The sequence below is a fragment of the Colossoma macropomum genome, unplaced genomic scaffold (assembly GCF_904425465.1).
Source record: "Colossoma macropomum unplaced genomic scaffold, Colossoma_macropomum, whole genome shotgun sequence".
Lineage (NCBI taxonomy): Eukaryota > Metazoa > Chordata > Actinopteri > Characiformes > Serrasalmidae > Colossoma > Colossoma macropomum.
Window position 1 is genome coordinate 1 of NW_023495123.1, and position 14,456 is coordinate 14,456.

General features: G+C 40.2%; 1 protein-coding gene across 1 annotated transcript; it reads left to right on the top strand.

Moving 5' to 3' along the window:
* The first annotated feature begins 472 nt into the window (after positions 1-472).
* LOC118801024 lies at positions 473-10,534 on the top strand. The gene is made up of 5 exons (XM_036561205.1): positions 473-1,148; positions 7,877-8,128; positions 9,431-9,958; positions 10,187-10,333; positions 10,475-10,534. Exons 1-5 carry the CDS (start codon positions 1,082-1,084, stop codon positions 10,480-10,482), a joined length of 1,002 nt encoding a protein of 333 aa, XP_036417098.1. The 5' UTR covers positions 473-1,081; the 3' UTR covers positions 10,483-10,534.
* Positions 10,535-14,456: the final 3,922 nt, after the last annotated feature.

A 14,456-nucleotide genomic window follows, 5' to 3' on the forward strand; every position in this document is an offset into this window, starting at 1 on the left:
AGACAGTCAAGAGGACATATTTGCTGCTTTTTCTAGGCTATGTAAGCAAATGTCTGACGTTGCGCAGGTTGAAAGATTTGTTTAGTCAAATTTGACTCTCTTCCATTTGATCTGATGATCAGAGGCTTTTAACATTACAAACATGCAAACACGTGGAGTCCATTCAGCTGGAGGGCAGGCTGTCATTAAAGCACAGTGTGGTCTCAGGCCTTTAGACCCAGTGTGTGTGTAATAGGGTATAACAGAGCGGTCGTACACAGCATCTGCGCTGAGCTGTTCAGCAGACCTACATACTGGAAATTCTCACCATTCGCTCTACTCACATATTCTGCCGTGTGATAGCATGTAATATAGCACTGCTGTGGGAACAAAACCTCCAAAATGGTAACTTTTACAGGAGAAGGAGAAAACAAACTGTACTTTTAATGTAAATCAATGGAACCAGACTTTTTTCCAAGTCATTTTGGGCTGTTTATTTTGGTCCATGCATAATGAAATTTACACACAATGTAAAGAGCAACAGGCATTTTCACATTATGTCAAAAACTGAAAAATGATGTATTGCTGCGTCAGCAGCTGTTTGAATATCAGGCATGACTTCATACCCATAACTGTAGCCCAGGTTTATTTGCTTATTTCTTTATTCGAGCTGGGAGACCCATGTAAAGGTTTTTGTGCTGAACACTAGAGATAAGAATCTACCAATGTTTCAGCATCACTGTAACTGAAGTACAAACTGCTTAATAGAAAACTTCCTGTTAGGAGTTCAGAGTAACACTGAGGAAGTAATGATTACAGTAAGATATGTGTTATGGATTATATATGTGGGGCTACCTGAACAGTACATACGTCCATCATGTTGAACACGTTCTGTCTTTTTCATGTAGTCTGACCACATAAAATGCAGAAACACTGTCTGAATCAGACATGCAGATCACTGACGGCTGCTTGTTTGCAGAGTGTGTTGGCAGAGCGTCGCTCCTACATACAGGCGGGAGACATCTGACTGCATGGAGGACTCGGGCGATGAGGGAAGCAGTGGAACCTGAATGTCTGGAATGTTCTGCATTTAACCGCTGTGATGATGGCACATTCCTCATTTTTGCTTCTGCTCCTGGTGGCTCACAGTGTTTCAGCTGTTCTTACAGGTAATTCATGTTCCAAGAGACATTTCTGAGGAGATTAGATATGCTGATCGGCCACTTATTAAGTCCACCTCCTTGTTTTTACACTCACTGTCCATTTTATCAGCTCCACTTACTATATAGGAGCACTTTGTAGTTCTACAGTTACAGACTGTAGTCCATCTGTTTCTCTGATACTTTGTTACCATGTTCCTCAGTGGTCAGGACCCCCATGGACCCTCATAGAGCAGGTACTATTTGGGTGGTAGATCATTCTCAGCACTGCAGTGACACTGATGTGGTGGTGGTGTGTTAGTGTGTGTTGTGCTGGTACGAGTGGATCAGACACAGCAGTGCTGCTGGAGTTTTTAAACACTGTGTCCACTCACTGTCCACTCTATTAGACACTCCTACCTTGTCAGTCCACCTTGTAGATGTAAAGTCAGAGACGATAGCTCATCTGCCGCTGCACCGTTTGTGTTGGTCATCCTCTAGTCCTTCATCAGTGGTCACAGGCCGCTGCCCACAGGACGCTGCCCACAGGACGCTGTTGGCTGGATGTTTTTTGGTTCTCAGTCCAGCAGCGACACTGAGGTGGGAACTCGGTAACTCAGCTCCCTCGATGGTGATTTGCAATAAGGACTGAGTGAGAAAAACTACAAAAGTTTAGAAAGCAAATATACCCCCAAGGGAAAGTGGGCTGAGGAGGATGACAACACACAGACAGGTAAACAAGGTGGAAAGACACGGCCAATATGCAAATATGTGGTACAAAGAGCCAACAGGGTATAAGGTGGGTTTAATCAAGAAGGTTGACCAAACATTTATCAAGTAATGCTGAGACATCCAAACCAAATCAATAAGGTGATTCAACACGAAGATCCTGTTTGAATGTTTGAAAATAAAGTTATGAGAAAGCAGATCCCAATTGTTTAAATGTAAACAATTATGCAAGTCTGTCAGATGAACTTACTGATACAGAATATGCACTCCGTCAGCTCAGCCACTGAATCGGCTGATGTTTTAGCCAAACACATTAGAACATTCTGCTTGTGCTGAGGCAGCTAGCAAACATCAAGACTGTTTCATGTGCCATCACTTTTAACATGGGTAATTCTGAACAGGCTAAAATTAGGACTAATACATGGAGTAAACAGCCTGTCATCAATTCTAAGTGTGTATATATAGTTAGAAGAAGGGGAAAATAATCCAGCCACACTAAATTTTCAACAATCTTTAAAAACCTGTCTGTATTTGTGTGTAAAGTTAAATAAAATTAGTGAATATAATACATTTAAAAAAAAGTTACTTTAACTCAGAACATGCTGAAAACAGAGTTACTATCTCAACAATTCTTTTTTGAGTTATGTGGAATTTTTCAGATGAAGTTACTCCACCTTTCTGCAGTATCTAAGATGTGTTAACTTAATTCTTTCATTAAGATGTGCACTTGGGTTTTACAGTGTGATTTAATATGCTATCTGCTTCTGCACACGCTGGTGCCATTCACTCAGAGTTTGAATGGTCCTACTGCCTCACCACTGAGCTGTTGTTTCGCTTGACAATAACAGCCCTTACCGTTGCCTGGAGCAGAAATTGGCCAAACTGACCAACTAGTTTGAAAGGCACTATTTAAACAGTGTGGGGGGAGAGGAAGGGGTGTACTATGAACTGTACTTGTGGGTTAGCAAGCTAGCATTAAAATTCAGAAAGGGTCTAGCTGCAGAGCCGTAGCACCGCGCTCTCAGCCCTGCACTCTCAGCGCCGGATATGATGTCACATAAAGGTCAAGAGGCTTGTTAACCTTGTTAACCTTGTCTGCCTCAAATGTAAGAGGCTTGTTAACCTTGTTAACCTTGTCTGCCTCAAGTGTAAGAGGCTTGCCATTGGTTCTATTTAGAACTATGAGTTCTACATACACTGTAAAAAGAGTCTCGTCAGATCTACCTAAAAAAATGACTTCAGTAACGTAAATAACTTCACCTAAAAATACTTCATGTGGTAAAAAGTAAGTTAACTAGTTTTATTCAACCTAAATAAATATTTCGAGTGAATGATTCTTTCAATCAGTGTAGTTTTAAGCTGAATAAAACAAGTTCAACCACTTGTTACCACATGAAGTCATTTTTTTAGGTGGATCTGATGAATCACTTTTTACAGTGTATTACCAGAGAACAGGCTCTGCTATCACTACATAATGTTTAAGAAACCCTCAGACATCAATCTGAAGAACTATTTTACCAAGAACTATTTAAGCTATTATGATTAACTATTAAAAAGTGGCCAATGTAACTAGAGGCCTGCACAAGGCAGGTTCACCTGCAGGTTCTGCGTGATCTGCTAAATATTTTGTGGGTGGGATTCATTTTGAAGCACTGCAGTCATTGTGGGTAAACAGCCAACAGGTTGCAGGCTGGTGCGGAGGGGTATCATGGCTGGCTGAGTGGGGCAGGTTTGCAAGCGAACATGCAGTAAATGAGCTGCAATTGAGCTGCAGAGAAAAACATTTTAGTAATCACAATCAGCAAAACACATGAAGCCACAGTGTATCCAGTAATAACTTATGCACAAAATCTAACTGAATTTGGTCTCACTTCAATTGGATAGTCCACTTTAGTCCCTGATGGAATAAAAGGACGATATCCTCAAATGATTAAAGAGAAACTCTGATTTCTCTTAAGGAAGGTGCCAGATAGTTTGTGCAGAAAGTTCCAGAAAACTCTAAAGCCGGGCTCACACTACAAGACATTTACCCTGATTTTAGCCCTGATTCTCAGTCTGGCCGAGTCTGTGCTGGTCGGCTCTAGTCTGCAGATTTTTGGGTCAGTCAGAGTCAACAGTTGGAGAGAGAATCGAGTAGTGTGTCAGATTTTTGGCCTCCCGATTATGTTTCAGACCAGTCTCTGAGTGTAATCTAGTGTAAACTGACCAACGACTCATTCTGAACAGATTCCTGCAACAGCCAATGAAAACAGAGAGTGAGAAAGAATAAAATACAGCAAATAAACAAAGAAAAATGGTGAAAAGTCTCCCACGTGTGGAACAAAGCTTTTTAATGAGCTGAGTTTAAGACACAGCAGCAGTCGCTCCATGTTTGTTTATTTGCATCTCCTAGTAATGGGAAAACGTGAGAGTTTGCATGAGTTCGTGTGAATTCAGTGGGCTCCGTTCGGTTCAGCAGCAGCTTTAAAGTTGGGTAGTGTGTGATCCCTAATATTTTGGTCACCCAAAAAAATCTGCAAAAAGAAGTGGGATAGTGCGAGATACCCAGTCTTTTATAATCTGTTAAGACTTTAAAAGTCATATAGTGAACCCAACGCTTAAGTAGAGGCTTGTAAGTGAACTTTTGTACCTTAAGCATAAGTAGGCCAGTTGTATAAGCGTATATAAAGTGGCTGTATAAGACCCTGGTGAAGTCAGGTGGTACCAGGTACAGGAGAGATACCTGAGATCTTTCTTTTGGACTTGACTGTGCCCAAAAAAGAGAACATCTTTGGATGTGAGTGTTTAAGAGGGAGGGGTGATTACCTCATCACCTCTAAAAACTGTATTACAGTGGGAACCCTGTACGCTGCTTTGGCACTGGATTTCCGGAGCCTGTGCCCAGGCTGAATGCTTTCTGCTAAGCCTTAAATAAAGATTTAGGCCCTGTGACGTAGCCTCAGCCTCTGTTTTGTCTTTAAATTAATTTCAGCTGATTGTAGATGTTTTGTAGAGTTATTAGCTAACAATATAACACTGACACGGATCAAATTAATGTTAGTCACGAAGCCGAGCTTCGGCGGTGATGGTACATGATGCAACACTCATTGTGTGGTGCCATGTGCAAGTTCACAGGGCTTTGGTTAGCCTAAACATACACAAAATATTTGCTTCTGCAATATTCAAACGTTTATTTGAGCTGCTGGGTGTGGGGAGGGGTGATGGGTCTGGAGGCTGTTGTGCCGTGCCACAGGGTTTGTGCAGCAGATTACAGCAAACATGGGTGGAAGCTGACGAGAACCACCAGCACAGCCCAAAGCAGGCGGGGGCAGGTGGGCATGGCGTGTGGTTGTGGGCAAAAATGGTGCTAGCATTTACGGTATTAATAATCAGGCCAGTGCAGCCATACACCAAAATCATGATGCTGATGCACATTAAGCGCAGTCACCACTCTTACATGCCTACTTCTGTTCTCCTCTTTATAACCTCCTGTTTTTCTCGTTTTTCTTCTAGGAATGTAACCATAGTTCATGTCTATGTTGGATCAACCATAATATAGTTGGAATGCAGCCTTTCATGCGTCCATTTTTGTGTTTTTCCAATGAATTTGCATGTTAGATTAAATATGGGCACCAAATTTACCCAAGTTGCTCGCTTTAAATGAACGACTTGCTAAAAAGAATGAAAGCTTTATTCAGTTTAATTGCCTACATTAATGTCCCCTGTCACAGTATTAATAATTATTATGATAGCTTTTTTTGTTTACCTTAGGATATTTCTAATACAGATGCACATCATACTGTATTGTGGATTCAATCTTCTCACCCCTACTGTTTCTTGCCTGATGTCCTAGAAATACTATTCAAAAAAAGTTGGGACAGGATTTGAAAGGCAAATAAAAATAGAAAGCAGCGATTTCTAAATCTACTTTCACCAGTATTTGAATAAAAACAATAAAAAGGTGATACATGGCAGTTTGGACAGAGCTGGACTGCACAGCTGAAGACTGGTATAACGGAAGACTGGCAAAATATTCTGCTTTCAAAACTGGAAAAAATCAGTTCATAAAGTAAAAGACAAAATATCCTCATTTTGTAACATTTTTCAGTCAAACTGAATTTACTAACCAGCATTTTCTGTTTTTATTAGCGTTAAACATACTTTCCCAACTTTTTTGGCACTGAGTTTGTACTTTTTTTTTTATCCTCAGCCTCCTTTCATCACTTCCCATTGCCTTCATCCTACTCCTTCCTTATTCACCTCTGTCTTCCACCCCCCCACCTTTATACCACCCTTCATCTTCACCTCATCGCTCCATTCATCTCATTCCCCCCTCTCTCCTTCACTCTTTCACCTCATTCCAGGTCTTCCAGCTCCTCAGCTGCCAGCCCTTTTGGTCCCCCCCAACTATTCAATCTTCCCCCTCTGCCCCCTTGCCATTCCACTGTCCAACGCCTGACTTTGGTCTCTCTTCTCGCCCCTCTGCTGGTCATATCACTTCCTGGATGACTGGTGAGACCAACCCTCCTCCCTGCTGTCCTACTTGTCAATCCCTGACTCTTCATGCCTCTTCCAGTCCTCTCTGGCCTGCACCTGTGGATCCTCCAAGCTCAGACTTCAATCTCTCTTCTTGCTTCTTGCTCTGCCCTTGGCTGGCCTCATCACTCCCTTTAGGATTGATGCTACCAGCCCTCCCCCAGCCATCCCATCTAGCAACACCCAACTCTTTCCACCTCTTCCACTGCCTTCTGGCCTCTACCTATAGATCGGTCAAGTCACAAACTCTCTTTGCTCTGTGCTCTGCCCTTCCTGTGATGACCACCACGCCAACTCCTCCCTGTTCCTTAGTCCTATCTCTGAGGACCTGTCCAACCTCTGTTCATAAAAACGGGGGTCGAGGCTTCTAGCTTTACACAGAAATCACACAAATCTCCTTCCAAAATTCTTTAGAAATGTTTGGGCACCGCTGCTCAAAATTTCTATTACTAAGAATAGCTAAAAGATGACCTGATTTCCAAAAGGCACAAAGTTAAAGACGCCACACTTCTTTAATAATTTAAGCAAGATTACTTTTAATTCCATCTTCTATGGTTTCACAATAAAAGGGCCTTTTCATCTGCAGATTTTTTTACAGATGATGTGATGTTTCCTTCCAGAATTTGCTGGTATTCAACTGAATTCAGGCTTGTTTACGTTTCTTTGCAAACTTCTAATGCTGAACTAATAACAGACAGATAAGAGCAAAAGCAAACTAGATAGGTCAACAATTCAGTATAGCAAACAAATGCGCGACAGAATGGCTAAAGAGTGATGCACAGCTTGTCCGCGCCACACTTGAATGGGAAGCCCTGCCCCTTTTTGCTGCAAGACTGCTTGATTGGCCAGCTGACAACACGCAGGACAGTAATTGGCAGCTCACTCCACCTACAGAGAGAGACAGAGAGGGAGGGAGAGCACACAGGTGGAGGGGAGAAAGAGAGAAAACACGTGTCAGCACGCCTGCGTGTAACAACAGTAACAGAAACACTGACCAGGGGTGCCCACATTTTTGCATGCCTCTGTATCTTGTCTCCTACAGTCATGGAGTCTGTTCTTGTACTGCAGCCACGATTCAAATTGTGAACATTTGATTTACTATGTTTACAACCCCATTTCCAAAAAAGTGGGGACGCTGTGCAAAATTTAAATGAAAACAAAATGCAATGATGTGCAAATCATTTAAACCCTGTATTTATTTAAAAATAGTACAAAGACGACATATCAAATGTTGAAACTGAGAAATTTTATTGTTGTTTTGAAAAATATTTGCCCATTTCGAACTTGATGCCAACAACACGTTCCAAAAAAAGAACGAGGCCAAAAAACAGTATTTATTGTATTCTATTTTTATTTACATTTTGCACAGCATCCCAACTTTTTTGGAAATGGGGTTGTATATTAGTTACTTTTAGACAGCTGAAACGTTTCTGAATGACAGCTCTGCCATCGTCCAAGTGTTCTGTCCACTGGGTGACTGTTTTACTCTTCTTTGCCTTTTGTCTGTCCTACAGAGAGACACTACGTGTTCCACATCCACAGTGTTCACTTCAATCCTTTACAGAATACCTCAGTGAGGTACTTAGAACAATCTGCTAGTGTCCTGCTTGATGGTAGACAGATGCATTACTACAGTGACGGGAAAACCATGGCTTCTGCACAGATGGAAAAGTCCTGGAGGAGTAGAACAAGAAGGAAGACACAGAAGCAGACACTGCAAAACGAATTCGAACGTTTCAGCCACCTTCTGGATATCAGTTCTAATGGTAAGCGCTGAATTCAGATATATACAAAAATAACAGACACTTCAAATATATGTTATTTTGGGGTTACAAGACGTTTCATTTTTAATTATTTTTGTATGGATGACTAGGCAAATTTTCCACTACTTTTTTGAATGACTTCATAACCACAAAAACAAAATATGAGTGTTCTGGACATCAGTGAAAAGTATTTTGTTAAGAGCTTGCTAACAGGGACTGGGCCAGCAGATTGTTATTGGAGGAAGTGGGTCATAATGCACACTATATTGCAGTGCATGCTGGGGTCTGTAGTGCATCTTAGGGTGAAACAAGCTTATAATATTAGAAAATTTAAATAATTTCGTGGGCTGAATAGGACTGTGTCATGGGGGTGACTTGGTCCAGGGGCCTTGTGTTTGACACATGGGCTTTTGTTTTCATATATGTGTGTGTGTGTGTGTGTGTGTGTGTGTGTTTTAGTTATGGTTCTGCTTTTTTCTTCATGTGCGTTTTGTCCTGCTCCCGCCTGCAGTGGGCTGGTTTCCCACGCACAACACTGAACCTTAGCTCCCCACCGCAAGATATAGTGGTGGGTCTGGTGGGAATCTGTGGGAGTGCAGACCTTTATTTCAGTCTCTGGCCAAAATCACCACAGCTGTCAGAATATCACCTCTCACTGAGAATTAAAACTGACTGTGGAAAACAAATGACTGTTGACCAAGCTAAACACTAGTATCAAACAGCTGCATCCCTACTCGCCAGTAAGCCTTTCGTAGAGAGGAAAAGGCCTAATCCCTGAGCCGGAACACATTCATGATATTAAGAAGTTATTCCTGAATTGTGTTTGAAATCATAGGTAGGCAATAAACAAAATATCATTGTTTGTTTTCATTGTGGACATGGCGCTAAGCAGTCTATGAACAGTTGATTTGCATGTCAGTCAAACGGCTCTTTCCTTTCACAGTCTAAAACCTCCCTGGTCAGGCTTATAAGCCTGGATCTCACCGCAGTCTTGCACAACTTGCAGTGGAATCAGTTGCATCTGATGTAGAATTTCCACAACAGTAAAGTACTTTTTTTGTTGTTAGCAGACAAACTGATTTCAGATCTCTCTTCCAGCGTCTTCACTGCATTTTTTACCACCGCTGTGTTTTAGGCTGTCCTTCACTAGACTAAACTGCTGCCCAGAGTAATGGCTAGTGGACATACTAGTTGACTAGTTCATGCAACCCTTAATATTATCGGACGTTTGTGTAGTGAGCTGTGTGTAAAAGACTGTAAATAAACAATATATAAACAAAAAATGTAATTTTTTGTGGATTTCAGAAGCTCATCACTTTATGAAGAAAAGTGGCTGTATGATTGAGAGATCCTCTACTGGAGATGTGACCTTACTGAAAAGTACAGTTGAATACAGACACAATGGGACGGTCATCCTCTACTTCAATGTTCACAAAGACCAGTGGGAAGCAGTGGACAGAACTTTCCTACCAGTGAAAATAAAGTGGGACAATTCGTTCTACCTTCACCGAATCACCAAGGACTATCTGCTGCAAGGGTGTGTGGAGATGCTCCTCAAATACCTGGACGCTAAGGACAGAAATGAGATCTCAGAATCTGAAGTCGTGATGTTCTTCACTGGGAATATTGCTGAACCATGGACACTTCAAGAAAGATATTGGTCATTCTTACTCATAATGTTCTTCAGTGTGTCTATTTTGATAGTTTGTAGTCTGCACAGACGGAGGAAGTATCCCAGATGTGCTTTCTGCTCTTATTTAAAAGTGTCATTTATCGCTGGAGCCATTTATTCAGCTCTGTTATGTTTTACGAAAAGGAGAAGAAAACCTCGAGGTAAAGATGCTTTCAGAGAACATTTAAACGGTGAACCAAATGGCAAGCTGATATACATGTTAAACACTGGGTTATGTTGGTTATTACATCTATAGTTCATGTTCAACAAATAAAATGATGGGATTCATTAGATGTAAACACATTGAAAATATCCAGAGATGCGTTATTGAATTCAAGTGTATTGTGGGTCTACCAGTTAAGTCAGTCCCTTTTCTCACTCTCCCTCAGCCGAGGACGATGACGACGATGATGACGATGACGACGATGATGACGACAATGATGAAGATGAGGATGAGGATGATGATGATGATGATGATGATGATGGTGGTGGTGGTGGTGGTCAGAACTGCAGTAAGGACATACTGATTCAGACTGGTGAGACCATCATCTGTTCATAAACACGTCCACTAAACACTGAATCCAATGTAATCAGAACAAACACATTCTGATCCCCTGTAGATGATCTGTCACACACTCATCCAGTACTGAGCTAACACGTGACTTTTCATTTTTCAGGACTATAGAATTCCATGGAATCTCTCCCACGAAGCCCAGATATGACTCGTCTTTCTTCCTGAAAAAACAGTTTTGTTAGTAATGAAATGATGTGAAATCTCCACAAGAGTAGAGTAACCGTCTCAAATGCAACTGTGTGCAATAGATGTAATTGTAGGCTTGTATTCATTCGGCTTTATATATTTCGCTGCCGTCGGAACAAAATCTCGTATCTCCACAACGGTAACTTTACAGGAGAAGGAAAAAACCTACTTTAGTGTTAATGTAAGTCAGTGGAACCAGAGTTTTTTCCAAGTCATTTTAGTTTCTTTTAGTCCATTCATCATGAAATTTACACACAATGTAAAAAGGAACAGGTATTTTCAAATGATGTCAAAAAACATTTGATGATAAATGGAGCAAAAGAAATGACCCAAAATGGCTTGGAATAAAATCTCTTTACATTAACTTACATTGAAAGGTAAGAATGTTTTTGCTCTCTCCTGTAAAGTTACTATTTTGGAGATACTTGTTACTTGATACTTGTTCTTTGGACAGGGATGTATATGTATATATATATATATATATATATATATTATTTATGTCTTCATCATATACACACTCAAAAATAATGGTTCTTCAGGGGTTCTTCAGTAAAGTAAATGGATCTATATAGAACCGTGAACATTCCAAGAACCCTTTCCATGATAGAAGTGGTCTTTGCATTGTGAAGGGGTTCTTCAGATTGATGGAGAATGTGTTGTAGAAGGTTCTATACAGAACCTTTTTTTATGGTTCTGTGTAGCACCAACAAAGCGTTCTTCTATTGTTACGATGTCAGGCTTGTTACAATAGCAGAACTCTTTTTGGTGCCATATAGAACCTTTTCAGCAGGGCATGATGAGTGATTGGTGGGGCGTTGCCCCTCTAAATGAACACTCAAGGGACCATTTCCATGCTTAATTGGTTCTTTGCATGGTGAAATGGTTCTTCAGAGTGAAGGAGATTGTGATGCATATGGTTCTTTGTAGAGGCCATTTGAAAATGGTTCTACATAGCACCAAAAAGGGTTCTGCTATTGTTATGAGGTAAAAAAATGTAACAGCAGAAGAACCCTTTTCTTTGAGTGTTCATGATTCTATACAGAACCACTGTCTTCACATAGGAACCCTTTAAAAACTATTTTAAACCATTTTTAAGAGCGCTGTATACAGTAAAACTCCACCACGCTCACAGAGCTGCGGCAGACCTTCAGCTAGCGTTTTGGTAGAATGACTAGCATGTCTGCATCTTTGTGTCATACTAAATGGAAGAAAAAGGCTAACTTTGCCACCTGCTTCCTCAGAGTTAAATAAAAAGGACACTGAACTTATGTGAAGGTTTCAATGTTAAAAGTGTAAAAATGGACTTTAATTAAATTTATTAAATTAAAATTAACTTTAATTAAAAATATAATATTTCTGATGTGTGTTTTTTTTCTGTGTGCCACATTTATACCCTACCTAATTCTGGCTCCTCCCTCCTCAGCCTGACCACTCCATTTGCATCCATTTGTGCATTCACACGGACAGCTCGCCATATTGAGGGCAATCTCAAAATAATTAAAAAGTTAAATTCACTATTTATTTTGTTGCATTGTAAGTTATTTTTGCCTCTTGCAAATAAAGTGCTAAAGCAGAACATAATGACAACACAGTTAATTGAGCAAAAGCATCAATCTGTAGCCATGGTAACAGTAGTTTCCACCTTCCTCTGAAGAGTGGTAAAGATGTCCTGAAGTTACCTCGTGTATAAACCAGGGGTCGCAACCCAAATGTTAAGAAGAGCCATTTTGTCCTTTCAACAAAAATCAAACCACCCTGGGACCCGCAACATTTAATGTCCATTTTACCATCTTGGCTGTAAATGTGTCTCAGTATGTGCTGATGTCCTAGTATAGGTTAAAAATATAAGCAAAAACACAGACCTACTTTGCTCTGCTTTAAGCTTTAGCTCAGCTATAGCTGATTTTCTCACATCTCCAGCAGGAAACTTTTTGTGCAAAAGTAGAACAGTTTCTTGTAAAATGTCTCTCCATGCTTGACTTTTTATGAGGCTGTTTTTACAAGGTTCCTGTTCCACCTTAAATGGTGCTTGAGGCAGAAGAATGTAACTGTTACACCATGACTCCAGCTTTGTGATTTTTTACTTTGGCCTTTTAAGGTGGAACGGGACAATTCAAACAAGAAGCTGGTGAATGAGAAACTGACTTCAGCCTCACAACTTTTTAGTGTTTGACAGTTTCTCATTGCAGATTAAACGTATCAGGAAACCAGCTGGAGTGATTATAAATGCAAGTAAGTCCATTCATCTCCAAATTAGTAATGTTCATCTTGCTGTTTCATCTAGTAGCTAATGCGGGTTTGTTGTCTGCGTTGCTATGATGACCAGCAGTCTGCACACCAGCCTTCAGAGTGGAAGTTGATTTAGCAGTGTTTAATAACGTTAATGAATTAACTCCAGTGTTTAAGACCACTTATTGTTAAAACTGTGGGCAGTAAAAGAGCCTCTGGTCTAGGTACACCACTGAAATGAATGCCACTGTTTGTCTTTTTAAAACATGTGATAAAGAAATACACAGTTCTGCAGGTCCTCTGCCTCTCATGGGATCCTTAATCAAAGATCATATCGGGAGTTTCTCCTACAGGAGAGCAAAACAGTGTTCAGGTCTGAACATGCAGGACCGGTCAGACTGCACAGTGGCCTGACGTGAACTCGAAAGCAGTGAAGATTGAATTCCTGAAATATTTTGTGTTTGGTGCAGTTGTAAAGGCACTCCACTCTCATACTTGCTTCCTCTTGGTCAAATACTATAAGACTATGGGATATCTGGGTAGATGATACCCTACTTGGCCCTCTCCCCAAACCGCTATGGTCCTCTTGACTCTGTAAGTGCCTTGAGCTCATCACTAACTGGATGGAACAAAACTTTAATGAGGGCCGTCTCAGTACTATGATTAGGCCGAAATCCTGACTGAAATTTCTCTAGACAGCTGTTTAAGCCAGTAAGTTGCTTGAAGACAATTTTTTCAGTTATTTTGCCAATGAAAGGTAGATTTGAACTCGGTCTGTAATTACTCAGTAGAGCTGCTTCCAGATTTTTCTTTTTTAAGAGAGGCTTCACAACTGAAAAACAGTCAGAGAACTTCATATCCCCCATATACATTTACAGCTGTTCATTTTTGGGAGTTCTTATGCAAAGCTTAATCAAAACTGTTAATAATCTATATTTAATTATTAAAAGATATAATATTAGCTCCTCCACTTTGTGGTCTAAAATAAAGGGGTCAGTGTTTGATGCACTCATTGCATATGCAATCATTTTTATTTTGAGGCAGATATTTTTAGTTTTAGATTTAGTTTTTAGCTTGTCTTGTTCAAACAACATAGAGCTCGACCTAATTAAGTGTGTTCAGCACAATTTTACCATTTTACATTTGTACAGACATCAGTCTGTTACAATCAACTCAGAAAGTCAACAAAATTCATTGTCACTGTCCACTAGCGCTGAAAACAGAGAGCACAGTGACATCTAGTGGTTTGCAGAAATGATAGCAGCCTTGATCTCCAGGCTGTGGATGAAGTATTCACACAATGTCCCGTTGTTTTAGTTCATAATTAATTTAATATGTGCCTGGGAACACTTGAGGAGTCCATGTTGATCTAATAATCATGATCGCTTATTAAAGTGCAGTTATTATATCTTTTCTTTCTTGTCATATATTTTCTTTATTTATGTAAATGTGCTTAAGTTAAATGGTCATATGTGTTACAAACACGCAACTATACATGATCCCTTTATGACCAAATACATAAAGAGAAATAACAACAATAACAATCCTAAATTAAGTAATTCCAGTAATACTTACAATAAAATTCATAACAATATAATTAAACACTTAAAAAACAATAATCAAAAATAATAAAAAGTATCCCTGAAAAGAACAGGGTAGCAGACAGACAA